The sequence below is a fragment of the Staurois parvus genome, unplaced genomic scaffold, assembly GCF_062004578.1.
Source record: "Staurois parvus isolate SC_StPar_1 unplaced genomic scaffold, SC_StPar_1.0 ptg000017l, whole genome shotgun sequence".
NCBI lineage: Eukaryota > Metazoa > Chordata > Amphibia > Anura > Ranidae > Staurois > Staurois parvus.
This window is the reverse complement of record NW_028317813.1, coordinates 12,105,214-12,120,391: the sequence shown is the minus strand read 5'-3', so window position 1 is coordinate 12,120,391 and position 15,178 is coordinate 12,105,214. Positions and strand designations below refer to the sequence as shown.

General features: G+C 40.6%; 1 protein-coding gene across 1 annotated transcript; it reads right to left on the bottom strand.

Moving 5' to 3' along the window:
• Window positions 1–292: 292 nt before the first annotated feature.
• Window positions 293–15,178, bottom strand: SKIC8 (SKI8 subunit of superkiller complex). The gene is made up of 10 exons (XM_089679797.1): window positions 14,977–15,178; window positions 14,819–14,846; window positions 11,107–11,212; window positions 7,333–7,505; window positions 7,078–7,226; window positions 6,899–6,992; window positions 5,178–5,271; window positions 4,106–4,198; window positions 3,940–4,018; window positions 293–834 (listed from the first exon to the last, which is right to left on the bottom strand). The coding sequence occupies exons 1-10, from the start codon at window positions 14,986–14,988 to the stop codon at window positions 745–747; spliced, it is 918 nt and encodes a 305-aa protein (XP_089535923.1). The 5' UTR covers window positions 14,989–15,178; the 3' UTR covers window positions 293–744.

Sequence of the window (15,178 nt, the reverse complement as noted above, 5' to 3'; positions counted from 1 at the left end):
TTCTTCACTGACCACTACTGCACCTTTTTACTTCTCCAATGACTGCCACTGCACTTCTTCAGTTGCAAATTCATTCCATGAGAACCAAATGTATGTACGTGAACCACAGATAGATCAAGACCTTTTTTTTAGATTGATTTTACACACATACTCTCTAAAAAAAAAAAAAAAACATCTCTGTAAATGTGCCCTAAAGTTAGGGCCATACTTGAGGCTGCTCAATGTTGCAGCCAGTTTCCTCTTTTGCTGGAAACTGCAATCTACATTTCATTTAAATAATCACATAAAAAGACACAAATTAAAAATTTTATTACCTTTCGCATGGCCAAAACAAATGGTAATTAAAAAAAAAAAAAAAACTATTTGCAAAAGATGTCTTAAGTTTCTGCTTTAGGGTAACCATACAGGTTACAGTCTGCCCATATATATCAACTTTAGATTTACCAAAACTATATAATGTTAGGATCTACCTCACCTATCCAGTCAATTTGTATTCAGTCAGGCAAGCCCTTGTACTACACAATTGGTGGTAGTTCTAAAAGGACAATGTACAACCAAATTGTAACACAGATGGTGAGCTGTATTAGATTTTCACTGAAAACCACTTGATGTTTGTTCTGTGCAAATATATTCTCTAGCTGACTGCAGCACGTGTACTTCCAGGATCTGGTATGACGACAGTTTATAGAAGTAGCAGACAAGCCAGGTATTCCTCCTAGTCCATCAACAATGAAAAACAATGTTTTATATTGGACAGTCATAAATATGGATTTCTTGGTCATCTCCAACAGATACAATTTTAGAGCCATTTCTGTTGTACTGTACACCCCAAACCTGCAAGAAAGCCAATACAGTTATGGGTCATGTTTTGGTTCTATATTAGAGAAAAAGAATAAGATTGAGCAATAACAGCTAAAACATGCTATTATGTATCTTGATATGTCAATATGGATATGCAAGAAAATATAATGGAACTCCAATACAATGCCTGCTAGCAATTTCCCACAAATGTGCTTTGAAAAACAGCTTTACTTTAGTTTTTTTTTTTTTTTGTTTAACATCTGCATTAGATGCACTACTTTTAGCCAGTTTTCCACAAACATTCTAATACTTAACAGTGCAAAACTATTAGGTCACTTTTGCAAAGTTAAAGCAGATCTTCATTCTAAAGCTTGTATTTTAAAGTGAAGATCCACTTAATTTTTTTCCTGTGTTGTTTTTATTATCTAAAGATCCAGTAATTCGTACAACATACTTACACTGGTCACACTTTGCACAATGTATATATAACTCATATCCAATGGACCACTTGGGAAGCTGGAAATCACTGTAGTAGTTGCCGCTACTCCAGTGATAGCTGAAAACTGCTCTGGTTCTAGGTGAGTGACTGTACACTGACCACAACGGGGTGGGGGTGGGGACTCGCTTGCTTGAATCCATAAAAAGCCTTGTATTTTTTTAATTGAATACCAGGCGTTATCTAATTGGATGAGGTGAAGAGGGACGGTGGCTTTGCAAAGATCCTGCTCCGTTTATAGTCTCCTTGCCAGCACTTCCTCACCGCATCTGCCTTTGTCACAGCCAGAGCAATACCTTTTCCCCCTGGGTATGTGGGAGAATTTGACCACCTCCCACATCAAAATGGTTGAGTCCAGCAACCAATCATTGGGCCTGAGCACTGTCACCTGCCATAGGAGTGCTATCCACGCTGCTTCTGGCGTTCAACAGATGACACCTTGCATTTCACTCCCTGATGCAGAGCAGGCAGGAGCTTTGCAGAAGTACTGGCAAGTATATTCGGAGTGGTAGGATATTTACAAAGATGCTGTTGCTTTGCCATGCATGGGCAAGGTGACAGTATCTCTTTAAACCTAAATGACTGCTCCAATATTATTCTTCTACCTTTGGCGTGCGAGGCGATACCTGTGTTTGCAACAGGCATTTACACACAGTCCTAACATTGTGTAAGTATGTGCATGTGGAGGGTATCTAAAGGCTGTTGTCACACCTTTGCAATACAGTAAACATACTTTTAAACATGCTTTACCATAATATTTTTAGAATGGCACGCCAACGCACATATGTGCAAGCCTAAAGTGCAATCCATAAATTGGCATAAATTGTGGTGTGGTGCAGACCTAGTTTTTCTTTTTCGAGCATTGAGGTGGGCGAATGCAAAGGGCCCCAATGCATGAAAATGCCTGATGTTAACAAATGCAAAAACGTCTTGGGGCCCGTAATTCTTTTCCTGTTTTTATTATGCATATGTTTTCTAAAGCAGAACTATGCTCACCTTCTCTTCAGCACTGTGGTGTTCTGAAGCTTCCTCTCCAGCAGCACTCCATCTGCTGACATCATTGGTAGGTCTTTTTCCGGTTTCCATTCTTCAGCTGTTTTAAATGGCTGGACCGAAATAATGTCACTCCTGTGTATGCGTGGGAGTTTATTCATGTTCGCAGATTGCTGAAATTGTACACTGAGCTGTACAATCGTGCACTCAGTGTACAATGCAGACAGACAGGTAAGAAACCTTAATGAAGAAGGGACATAGTAGCAGGGGCATCCCTAGGGTTGGTGTCACCCGGTGCGATAACACTTGTTGTCACCCCTCCGACGAACCCTGCAGGATGGATCGGATCTGCGGATTGAGTATAATGGATCGGAGTCCGATCCACTATGCCCCCCAATCCGCAGATCCGATCCATCCTGCGGGGATCGTCGGCTTGCAACCTATACGGGGTTAACTGATCTCTCCACGAGAAGGTAAGTTTTACAGCAAGCCGACGATCCCCGCAAGATCAATCGGATCTGCGGATTGGGGAGCATAATGGATCAGACTCCAATCTATTATGCTCAATCCGCAGATCCGATCCATCCTGGTTATTTAGGGTTGGTGACACCAACCTTAAATAATCATCATGTCATACTTGCCTGCTTCTGCACAGAGCAGTCCGGATCCTCCTTTTCTTGGGTTCCCCGTCCAAACTCCTGGCCCCTATCTCCTGTCATGTGCCCCCTCAGCAAGCAGCTTCCTATAGGGCCACCTGAGCAGGCATGCCCCCGAGCCGCAGCTCTGCATGTCCATTCACACCCAAAGCCGTGGCTCAGCCATGCCCCCTCCCTCTCCTAATTGACAGCCAATGGCTCCTGCTGCTGCCTCAGCCAATCAGGAGTGAGAGTCCTATGAGAACCAAGGTTCTCATGGACATCGCTGGATCCATAGGGAGCTCAGGTAAGTGTTAAAGTGGGCTAGGGGTGCTGCTATACACATATGCATGAAGGTAAAAACCACTGACCCTTTAGAACCACTTTAAAGTATTACTGAACCCATGGCCCTGCATTCACTCTATCTGGTCTCCCACAGTACACAGAACATGAAAACGCAATTATTTTAATAAATATATATTGATAAATACATTTTCGAATCAGCAGTTAGAGCAGTCATGTGGCTTCTATCAGTGTCCAGCAGAGCTCAGGGTAGAATGAAAACTCCTACAAGTTTTAACCAGACTGTCCTATGAGGCTGCAGGACCCCTGACTCTCTGGACAGCATTGATTGGCCCTGTGCTGATCACATGCATTCTCCCAAGAAAAAAAAAAAAAAAATCTCTCTAGCAATACACATCAAATTTAGCATGTGCAGCTTGCCCCCAAAACTCTATCAGCAGATGGATTGGGGACTGTGGAAGAAGGGGAGGATCAGAGAAGACAGGATCAAACATCCTTTTTGCACAATGCAGGAGATTAACCCCTTAGGTTCCACAGTATAGCAAGCACGCTACACATACAGACTGATTTTACTGCTGTGGGTTTAGTAAAGTTTTAAGATAGAAACCGATTGGTTGCCATGCACAGCTGGCTGTAGATTCTGGCTGCTCCAGTTTTAGTAAAATTAGTCTCACAGGATCCCAATGAGCTTTATATTTTACACAATCTTACCTGTTCTTGGTGATCAAAGAACGTATGTACACATGTTCTGCTGGCGACATCCCATACCTTTACACTTTTATCAGAAGAGCTGATAAGAAAATGACAAATCATTTAATATTTCCCACATCCATTTCATATTAACATGCTTTGAACGACTTACGACTGAGAGACTTACCCAGAGACAAAATGAGCATCATCAGGGGAGAAAGCCACATTCAGAACCCATGAGCCATGTCCACTGAGGGTACCAGCCAAACTGGCATGTTGCCTGACAATAACAGCATACACTTAGTAAAGTAAAAAAATATATATATTCTGCTAGCTATCAAAATACTTGAGAATTAAATGAGTTAGTCATAGTAGACTTTTTAGAGAAGCTGATAAATTTTGTGGGTAATAACACATTGCTCATGTTTTTTAAAAGAATTTCTAAAAAGGTATATTTACACCATAAAGATAATATAAACCTCTACACATCAAAAACACATCTACTTAAAACTTGACTATTAATTCCATACAGTTAATTGTAATTGCTTTGGGTGCTGTAGCAATACTGTAAAATTAGAGAATCAGTGCAGTGACAGCTGCCAAGGTAATGGATACAATTTGTTCCTTGCTATATTATGACAGCTTTAAAGTTACCTGGTTGATTCCATTTGCGTGAATATTATTTCAGAGGACAACACTGTTTATTATAAAGTATTATAGCTTTAAAAAAGAAACCCAGCTTCACAGATCTATAGATATGGATGAGAAATTATTGATGTAAAAATGGTCAATATGAAAAAAAGAGATGATTTACCCCTCTCCTGAAATAAGGAATAATCCACCTTTGTTTGAAATATATTTTGGAATGCAAAACCTTCTGTTATAAGACTCTACTGTGCTATGTATTATATAGGATGAGGTAAGAGTAATTATGTTCATAGCATTGCTCCACTTCAGATATCTGTGAGTATAAAGATTAGCAGCTGTTATACTTCTGCTGTCAAAACAACGCTGGAAACACACAGAATAATTTGTTGGGCCCCATACAAATCTGCAGGTGTTTCACAACTATCTACCATGAAAGAACGACCATTGACTTGCACATTTTTTCCAGGTAAACCATATAAGAGTGAGAGGGAAGTTCTGGAGGTTGTAGCCTTAAAAACAAAGTCACTGACAACTGCCATATTTCTGTCCTGACAGGTTCTCATTAAACATCATTGGGTTTTCCCTGCAAATAAACAAGTCCCAAAACTTACACATCATAGATTTTTATATATCCATCATCAGAGCCTGTAACTAGCAGCTGGGAGTCCGGAGAGAATGTCAGTGATCTGATAGGCATAGCGTGTCCTGAGAAGAAATAATAAAAGAGGGCAATAGTTTGGGGGTGTTTTTTACGTCTTTTTGCAAGATTGAATAAATTCGATATCAATAAACACAACACAACAATATAAAATATTTTCCCCAGCTAGTCGTATACTTTTCTGTCCTCTAATAAGCCTCAAAGTATGAGAGAAGATGCATCCCATAGGAATGAATTTGAATGCAGAGAACTTGTGCAGGCCGGGTTGGGATGATCTTTACAAGTGGCTGCAGAGCACCAAAAAATGTAAGTGATTATTTCTGGTAACCCCCTAGATCATGCTGATAAATGTGATATCAGCATACTAAGTCGCCAATTTGCAACCCATGTTTCCTGTAAATTACTATAATTCTTTATTACTGTATGAAAGGGAGGGTGATTTATCATATCCACTGATCTGGTGCTGCATTTACAAACAAGGAAAAAAGTTTAAATTCTTAAAGCTGAACTCCAGGAATGATCTTTATCACATACATACATTGGTCTACCTTGACACAAGAACTGTGCATATTGCTGGAGAAGCTGACAATCACTGCAGTATAGTGAAAGGCACTATATTCTGGGTCCTGCTGAGGTTCTGTGGGAGCAGCATCTGCTCACTGACCACAGGGTGTAATTTTTTCAATGAATACATGGTGTTCTCTGATTGGTTGAGGTAGAGATGTCACCACACCTCCTGTCCACCTTGTCCAATCAGAGAACACCTTGTATATATCAAAAAAGACACAAGGCGTTCTATGAATGTCGGTTGTGCCAAGCGAGCGACCCCTTGTGGACAGTGTGCAGAGAAGTCAGTCCAGGAGATCACAGCTATCACTGTAGTAGAGCTGACTACTACAGTGATTAATCAGATTCCCCCCCCCCAAAAAGAAAATCAAAACTGAAATAAAACAAAACATACCTGCAGTGCTATTTTACACGGGACAAACTATAGAATATGTACTTTTGATCTTAATGCTTAAATTATTAAAATATATAAATTGCTGTGGTTCATAGAAAGGTGTACAGGTTTGAAGTGATACTAAGCCCAGGACCCTGCATTCACTATATCTAGTCTCCCACAGTACACAGAACATGAAAATGCAATTATTTTAGTAAATATGAACTGCTAAATACCTTTCTCTCATCAGCAGTATATAGCAGTCTTGTGACTTCTATCAGTATCCAGCAAAGCACCGGTTAAAGCTTCCGGCCAAGATATCTCTCTAACCGGTTAAAGCTTGTAGGAGGAGTTTTCATTCTCTCACTGCCCTATGAAATTGCATTACCCCTGACCCTCCGTCTGGACAGTGCCGATTGGCCCTGTGCTGATCACATGCACTCTCCCAAAGAAAAAGAAAAAAAACTCTCTAGCAATACCCACCAATCTGAGTATGTGCAGAGTGTCTCAGAGGCTCTATTTTATCAGGAGATGAAATGGGGAACGTGGGAGAAGAGGACGATCAAAGAAGTTAGGATCAAATATCCTTTTTACACAATGCAGAGAATTAACCCCTTAGTTTCCACAGGGAGTATAACAAGCATGCTTTACTGCATATATAGACTAATTTTACTAATGCATTGAGAGCTGAAGTGGTTAAAAAGCAACTGTTTATTCGCCAAGTTCTCTCTTACCTTCCAACGTGTGGAGGAGCTTGCCAGTTGCGATATCAAAAATGTTGATAATTCCATCAATGGCTCCACTGGCCAGATACTTGCCATCTGGACTCTGTTCGGATAGTCAGATATAAAATGTAAGGGATGTACAGTCATTTTTATTTGCATGTATTACATCTGCAGCCACATATACCTACATAAGCAATACTGAGGATAAATTTGCCTCTGGTGTCAAGTGAGAATTCCTTCTTTCCAGTTTCCACACCAAAGATGTTCACTTTTCCCACATGGCTTCCTGTAGCCAAGTGCTGGGAGTCCGGTGAAAAGGCCACAGACCAAGCATCCACTGCAGACAGGACAGAAAGACCATTACATAACTTAATAGAATACAGTACGTGATATCTTGCAATTAGAAACTAAAGTAATATCTACTACCCACAGTAAGATCTTACCTGGTCCAGCATCAATAGAACGCATTTGCTTTCCAGAGTCCAGATCCCAGAGACGAATATGGGCATCTAAAGAGCTAGAAGCTGCAATGTTTCCAGTGTGACTGACGTCCACAGACACCACTCCCAGCTGGTGACCCTCTAATGTCCATTGAAGATCCAGCTTCTCACCGCTCCTGTATTAATAGGACATGCACTTCAGACATGTTGAAACACAGAGTTCTTCTTGAGTGAGGCCAAATCTAAAGTTATTTTGCAAATAGTAAGTGGGCCACTAAAAAAATAGATCACCTATTTTATTTATATATCACCTATTTATAACCAACTATTTTAATATCCACTGAAGTCACCTGCTGCTCCAGGTTCCCTTTTGTGCAGGCTACATGTGTGAAGAAGGCCTACACTTTTTGTCAGGTCTCAGCTGTGGGGAAGATCGGAATTGAGACCTGCTCATCCTTGCCTTCAGCAGTCATCTTGTCACCAAAGTGTCTGTGTCAGAGCTCTCATATTGAAGCCAAATTAAAACATTTATTAAAGTCCTTTCTTAATCAATGACACCCCAGAAAATTTTGCTGCTGCTTTAGGCACCTTTTTTGCTGGCCATGTGTGAAGGCCTAGGCATGGGCAGCACAGTGATTTAGTTGTTAGCACTTTTACCTTGCAGAACCAAGGCCCTTAGTTCTTATATTGTCTAGGACACTATCTGCATGGAGTTTGCATGTTCTCTCTGTGCTTGAATGGGGCTCTTCTTGGTACTTCAATTTCCTTCCACACTCAAAAGACATGCTTGTAGGTTAATTGGTTCCTGTCTAAGTTAGTCCTAGTATGTGTTTATGTATGCATGTAAGATAGGGACCTTAGATTGTAAGCTTTTGAGGGCAGGGACTGATGTGAATGTACAGTATGTAAAACACCAAATAAATTGTCAATTTATATATACACACACACACACACACATATACATATATATATATATATATATATATACATACATATACATATATACATATATATATATACACATATACATATATATATATATATATATATACACATATACATATATATACATATATATATACACATATACATATATATACATATATATATACACATATACATATATATACATATACACATATATATATATATATATATATATACACACACACACACACACTATATTGCCAAAAGTATTGGGACACCCCTCCAAATCATTGGATTCAGGCTTTCCAATCACCTCCATGGCCAAAGGTGTATAAAATCAAGCACCTATGCATGCAGACTACTTCTACAAACATTTGTGAAAGAACGGGTCACTCTCAGGAGCTCATTGAATTCAAGCGTGGTACCCTTATAGTCCATCTGTGAAATTTCCTTGCTACTAAATATTCCATGGCCAACTGTTAGTGGTATTATAACAAAGTGGAAGCAACTGGGAACAACAGCAACTCAGCTACAAAGTGGTAGGCCACGTAAAATGACAGCCCGAGGTCGGCGCATGCTGAAGAGCATAGTGCGCAGAAGTCGCCAGCTGTCTGCAGAATCAGTAGCTAAAGACCTCCGAACTTCATGTGGCCTTCACACAACAACATTGTAGAGAGCTTCATGGAATGGGTTTCCATGGCCGAGCAGCTGCATCCATGTCTTACATCACCGAGTACAATACAAAGCATCGGATGCAATGGTGTAAATCACTCTTCTGTGGCTGGCAATCCAATGGACGTGTCTGGGTTTGGCGGTTGCCAGGAGAATGGTACTTGCTTGACTGGATTGTGCCAAGGGTAAAATTTGGTGGAGGGGGATTTTGGTGTGGGGTTGTTTTTCAGGGGTTGGACTTGGCCCCTTAGTTCCACTGAAGAGAACTCTTAAGGCGTCAGCATACCAAGACATTTTGAACAATTGCATGCTTCCAATTTTGTGTGAACAGTTTGGGGATGGCCCCTTCCTGTTCCAACATGACTGCGCACCAGTGCACAAAGCAAGGTCCATAAAGACATGGATGAGCGAGTTTGGGGTAGAGGAACTTTTTATTAATATTTTATTTATTTCAGGTACTTATATAGCACCATCAATTTACGCAGCGCTTTACATATATATTGTATATTCACATCAGTCCCTAACCCTCAAGAGGTGTACAATCTAAAGTCCCTACCTTACATTCCTACATACACATACTAGGGCCAATTTAGACAGGATTCAATTAACCTACCAGCATGTCTTTGGTGTGGCTTGACTGGCATGCACAGAGTCCTGAGCTCAACCTGACAGAACACCTTTGGGATGAATTAAAGTGGAGATTAAGAGCCAGGCCTTCTCATCAGACATCAGTGCCTGACCTCACAAATGCTCTTCTGGAAGAATGGTCAAACATTCCCATAGACACACTCCTAAACCTTGCCATTAAAGTTCATGTGCGTGTAAACGCAGGCAATCCAATACTTTTGGAAATATAGTATGTACGTGTTCACACACACACTAAATATCGTCAGAAATATTTTATGTGCGGCTGCACCCCTTCATGACCACTAGGAAGTGGGCATTATTCATATAAGCTCCTAGGTTTGTGCTCCCAGCCTGTGACCTTGTGCCTAAAGTGCAAACACCTGCGCTCCCAGCCCTGAGACCAAGCTGTTACTGGCAGCTCCGGGTCACATACTAATGATCACTGTGATAGCCTGTGACATGCTATCACAGTGATCACTCACTCTGTAGCCCAATCCCTGTGTTGTTTCTACTCTTTGAAGAGGAAAAGATTTATTGTATATTTTCCTTCTCGCTAGAGAAGTCTGTTAAAAAAAAAGTCTGTTGAAAAAAATAAATAAATAAATAAATAAAAAGATTAACTAGATCAGAGCTTGATCTAGTTTAGTGAGTGTTAGTGGCAGTGTGTCAGTTTCAGTGATAGTGGCAGCGTATTTGAGGTAAGAAAAATACAGTTTTATTAACATACGCCAGAGATACAAAATTGGGTTTGGGGCGCTAAAGTGTTACAAAACCCACAACAGTAAAATCAGTCTATACGCAGTTAAGCATTCTTGTTATACTCACTATGTTACCTAAGGAGTTAATCCTCAGCATTGTATAAAAAGGATGTTTGATCCTGTCTTCTCTGATCCTCCCCTTCTTCTACTGTCCCCAACTCATCACCTGATAGAACAGAGGCTTGGTGGCAAGCTGCACATGCTCAGTTTAGTGTGTAGTGCTAGAGAATGTTTTTTTTTCCTTGCGAGAGTGCAAGTGATCAGCACAGGACCAATCAGCACTGTCCAGAAAGAGGGCCGGGGATCCTGCATCCTCATAAGGGACAATCCAAAGTCTACAAGTTTTAACCAGTGCTCTGCTGGACACTGATAGAAGTTACAAGACTAATTGCTGATGAGAAAAGGTATTTAGCAGTTTATATTCACTAAAATAATTGCACTTCTATGTTCTGTGTACTGTGTGAGACCAGATATAGTAAATGCAGGGTCCTGGGTTTAGTAACACTTTAATATTTGCTTTGACCATGGTGGTGAAGGGGTTAAACACCTCAATTGTGACATCTATCGCACCGTATAGTTTGCCTCAATCTTCTGCATGCAATAAAGATATCCATTGATGACAAGTGTTTGGGGAGTTCAGCTATCTGATGAAGACTGTCTGCAGTGATTGTCAGCTATATTCAGGCCAGATATAGAGGTCTCAGGAAGAGGTAAGTCACTATTACAACTATTGGAATCAGAACATATTACTTTTTTGATTAGGCAAAATATTTTTTATACCAACTTAGCTTACCATTTCCACACCTTCACCAAATCATCCAGGGAACCACTGACTACCGTCTCCGACCCATCATTTGTGTTCTTACCCCAAGCTACTGACCATATGGCATCGCTGTGTGCTAGGAAAGAAAAGTGTGCATTACAACGTAAGGGATCTTCGTCATTATGATGTCAGAATATTAATATGGATCATCTAGACAACAACAACATAGTCAAGATATGTCAAGGCCTGTACACAAGATAAGAAAATCGTATGAACATGTCCGTAAGAGGAACAATCAAACAATTACTTGATTGTTAGTATAGTGCTTTCGACAGCCGATAACCATTCAGACATCAAAATCTGAAGGAGCAAGCTAGAAAATCTTTTATTGTACATGAACACAACATTCAATTTTCAGTCAATGTGTACAGTAATCGTACCGAAATAATCGAATAGAAAAAAAACAAGCATGCTCAGAAGCAAAGAACGAACCCACACTTCCTCTTCTACTAAACTAGCACAGTAGGTAGGTATATTTGCTTTTGTCAGTCGAGAGTCTTCATACAAGTTAATACCATGGTCAGTTACATCATAATACATGCCTTTGTGGAAAATTGGACGATCATTTGTCTGATTTTCTCATAGTGCGCATGCATAGCAGAAACTGTTTTTGTTTGATAGAGTAGGGAAAGGTTAGAACCTCTGAAGGTTTCCATTGCCATCTGTGTTTCCAGTAAGAAGATTTACTCTGTTGGGTTAATTTACTAAAACTGGGGAGTGCAAAATCTGGTGCAGCTCTGCAGGGAAACCAATCAGCTTCCAGATTTTATTGTCAAAGCCTAACTGAATAAGCTGAAGCTAAAAGCTGATTGGCCACCATGCACAACTGCATCAGATTGAGTGCTCCAGTTTTAGTAAATCTCCCCATGTGTGTCATGGTGATTACTGCCAGCAGTACAGAAAAATTAAAAAAATCCAAGGTTATATAGTTCTACAAGCAAGACCCTCCTATTCCTTCTGTACTGAAATGTATTGTAATTGTACTGTCTCCCTTATATTGTAAAGCATTGTGCAAACTATTGGCGCTACGTAAACCCTGTATAATAATAATATAGTTACCAGAGCCGGAGAGGGTACATCTTACAATGGGGGCACCTGTTCATGACAACTGCTTGAAAGGGGATTTCCCCTAAATTTGTAAACATTTCCTCTCACTTCCTGTTGTCTCCCCAAAACAGAGTCAAGGGAAATCTCCCCACAGAGGTACAGACTTTATATAAAGTTACACATAGGGGTTTAATGGTTTTCCTTTTCTATCCAAAACAATAATTTAATTCTGGATAAAGATGTTCATTATTCTACTCATTCCATGATCATACTTCACGAAAAGTAATCTATTGTCCCCAAATGCAGTTTACCTTATATTAACTTGTACACAGTGAAAGAACACCTTGTATTTTGTGAAAATAAATAATATGTGTGAATGGATGAGGTGGAGTGCGAGCGCCCCACTATCATCACTGTATGAGAGGTGGAACTGTAAGGACTTGTTCACACATGGGTTGATTATGGGGTACAAAGCAATGCTCATTAATGAATCTATAGCATTTATAATGTGTTAAGGACTTGTTTTTGTTGTGTTGAGGTGTTGAAAAAGCTTACAAAATGCTTGATAAATACCATGAAAGTGTTCCTTCTCTAGTAGGAAGTGCTTATAGGGGAAGTGATGAAGATGAAATAATCTGCTTTATCGTGTGGTAAGTTTGTGGTGTGATAGCAGACATTTTTGCGAATTCTGTACAAGCTGGATTCATATGCAGTGCTTTGATCTCTGACAATTGGCTTAGTCCAGCTCAGCTTTGCTAACACAAAAAAACTTTGCCGCTGACAACAATGCTCAATGCCTCTGCCCCTACTTGACACTGTCAGTATTGTTGGCTGGGTTGAAGCTTTTGCCTGCACACAGAAGCAAATGGTCTTACAACACAGCTGCTCTGTACAAACAGGAAGTGTCTGGAGGTGCTCTGTCCTAGTTCTCTATTACTTCCCAGTGCATTCTGGGATACCGGGGCCTCCAATGTCTATCTCCCAGTGTCCAGCTAACACTTTATAAATGCTTCAGTAACACTCCATAAATGTTATGTGCTGTTAATATGCAGTTATAGAGCATTACCACTGAAATCAATGGAGGCGGCTGACAAGTGTTAATCTGTCATGAAAGTGACATGATGCTTAATTTTTAACATGACAAAACACAACGCTACCACTCTTGTGTGGACAGCACTGTGTGGTGCCATTGTAATATTCATGGCAGGTGTTGAAGGGAAATTATGAGGCTTTAAAATGAGGAATAAATGCCACATAAACACAGGGTATTGACGCACGTGTGAACAAGCCCTAAGTCTCAATGCTGGAAGTTCTGAACTTGCACTAGTGGCAGGATGAATGATAATAATAGTTTTATGTACTGCAGTACTATCCACAAATGGGACACCCATTATTAGAAGTGATTTATTTTCACAAAGCAAATATCTAACAATTGAAAATGTTCCTGGAGTCTAAGCTGATTTCCAAGTTTTAGTGAAATTTAAATCATTTATTTGGTCCAAACTATTACCTTCACTACCATAAATGCCCACTCTGTGTGTTGTATGAACTGTATGAAGCCTCAGCTACATACAGTATACTGCACTGTGTTCCAGCAGCGAGATGAGGTCAGGCTAAGCACTGCTCAGCCATTCACATGGATCTTTGTATTCTATGAAATAGAAAGCTTTCTCTGATTACCTGAGGCAGAGAGCAGGGCGGATGATGTCATGATCTCCACCTCTGCCAGAGGAAGATTTCTATTCATCCAAAAATACAAAGCTCCCTGTGGATGGCTGAGCAACACTCAGGCCAACTTGATTTTGTTCCAGGAGTGGGACAGGAAGTTCCCATCCCACTGCCAGAACACAGTGCCCTATACTGAATGTAGCTGAGGCTACATAGTTTATACAGCACACAAAGCAGGTACATCCAGCAGTGAAGAGAATACTTTGTTTGGACCAGCTTGGTCCAAACAAACTATTTAATCTTCACTAAAACATGGAGATCAGCTTTTGGCTTTAAATAAGAATCAAATCTCTCTGTTCATAAGGATCTCAAACCAAGCCAATCTGAGGTTATGTTTTCTAATCTGTTAGGGCTCGTTCACACACTGGATGTCAGTCACTGCTGGCCACAAATAAAATGGCACAGAGCAGGCAAGTATAAGCCCCGGTTCACACTAAGAATCGCACAGGAATGCACTGTATGTGCTTGTTTGATTTACATGCGATTCAGTGCAGTGTGATTTGAGCTCATTCTTTTTGAATCGGCTCAAATTGCATTGCTTTTGGAAACGCACTGCAACCAGATCATATAGTAATTCCGTACCATGTGATCCGGTACAGGCAAACTCACTGCGTTTGTGACCCGTTTGGGGGTGTCGCTAACTTAACAGTGCCACCTGCTGCAGATCACAACCACAGTGCGTTTTGAACACAACACGGGAACTGCGCACGGAACGTGGGCTTCCTGCACTGTGTTCTGGTGTGAAACTAGTGTAAACCACTTATATTTTAGGTAGTAAAACATTAGCTTTTAGTATCACTTTATAAGCATTGTAAATACTGCAAAAAACAACCCAGCTGAGGATATACAGCACTAACACTATAATATCCCAGCACACCATCATTTCTGGAAGATACGGGGCTCTTACCTAGCTCTTGCTTGTAGAGGATGCTGTACTGTTAAAGATACAAAAGACACAATGTTACTACAAAAAAGTCATTAAACAAAACAACTTGCAACACAAAGCCTAGCAATCCGCTGTAACCCCAGATCTGGGACGTGTGATGTGCTCCACACTGCAGTCACCTGTGTGCTCATGTCCAGCCGCTGGAGGGATGAAAGCTAACCGATCACTGAGGGTACAACACCAGCTTATCTCCTTCCCCACCGCGGCTATGGAACTCCTATGTCCGCAGCGAACGACCGTTTCACGTTGCTAACAGCAGTTTCTAAGTTCCTCCGCCAACATAACAGTCGCTTTCAGATGACGTAGTAGAACCATGTTCAT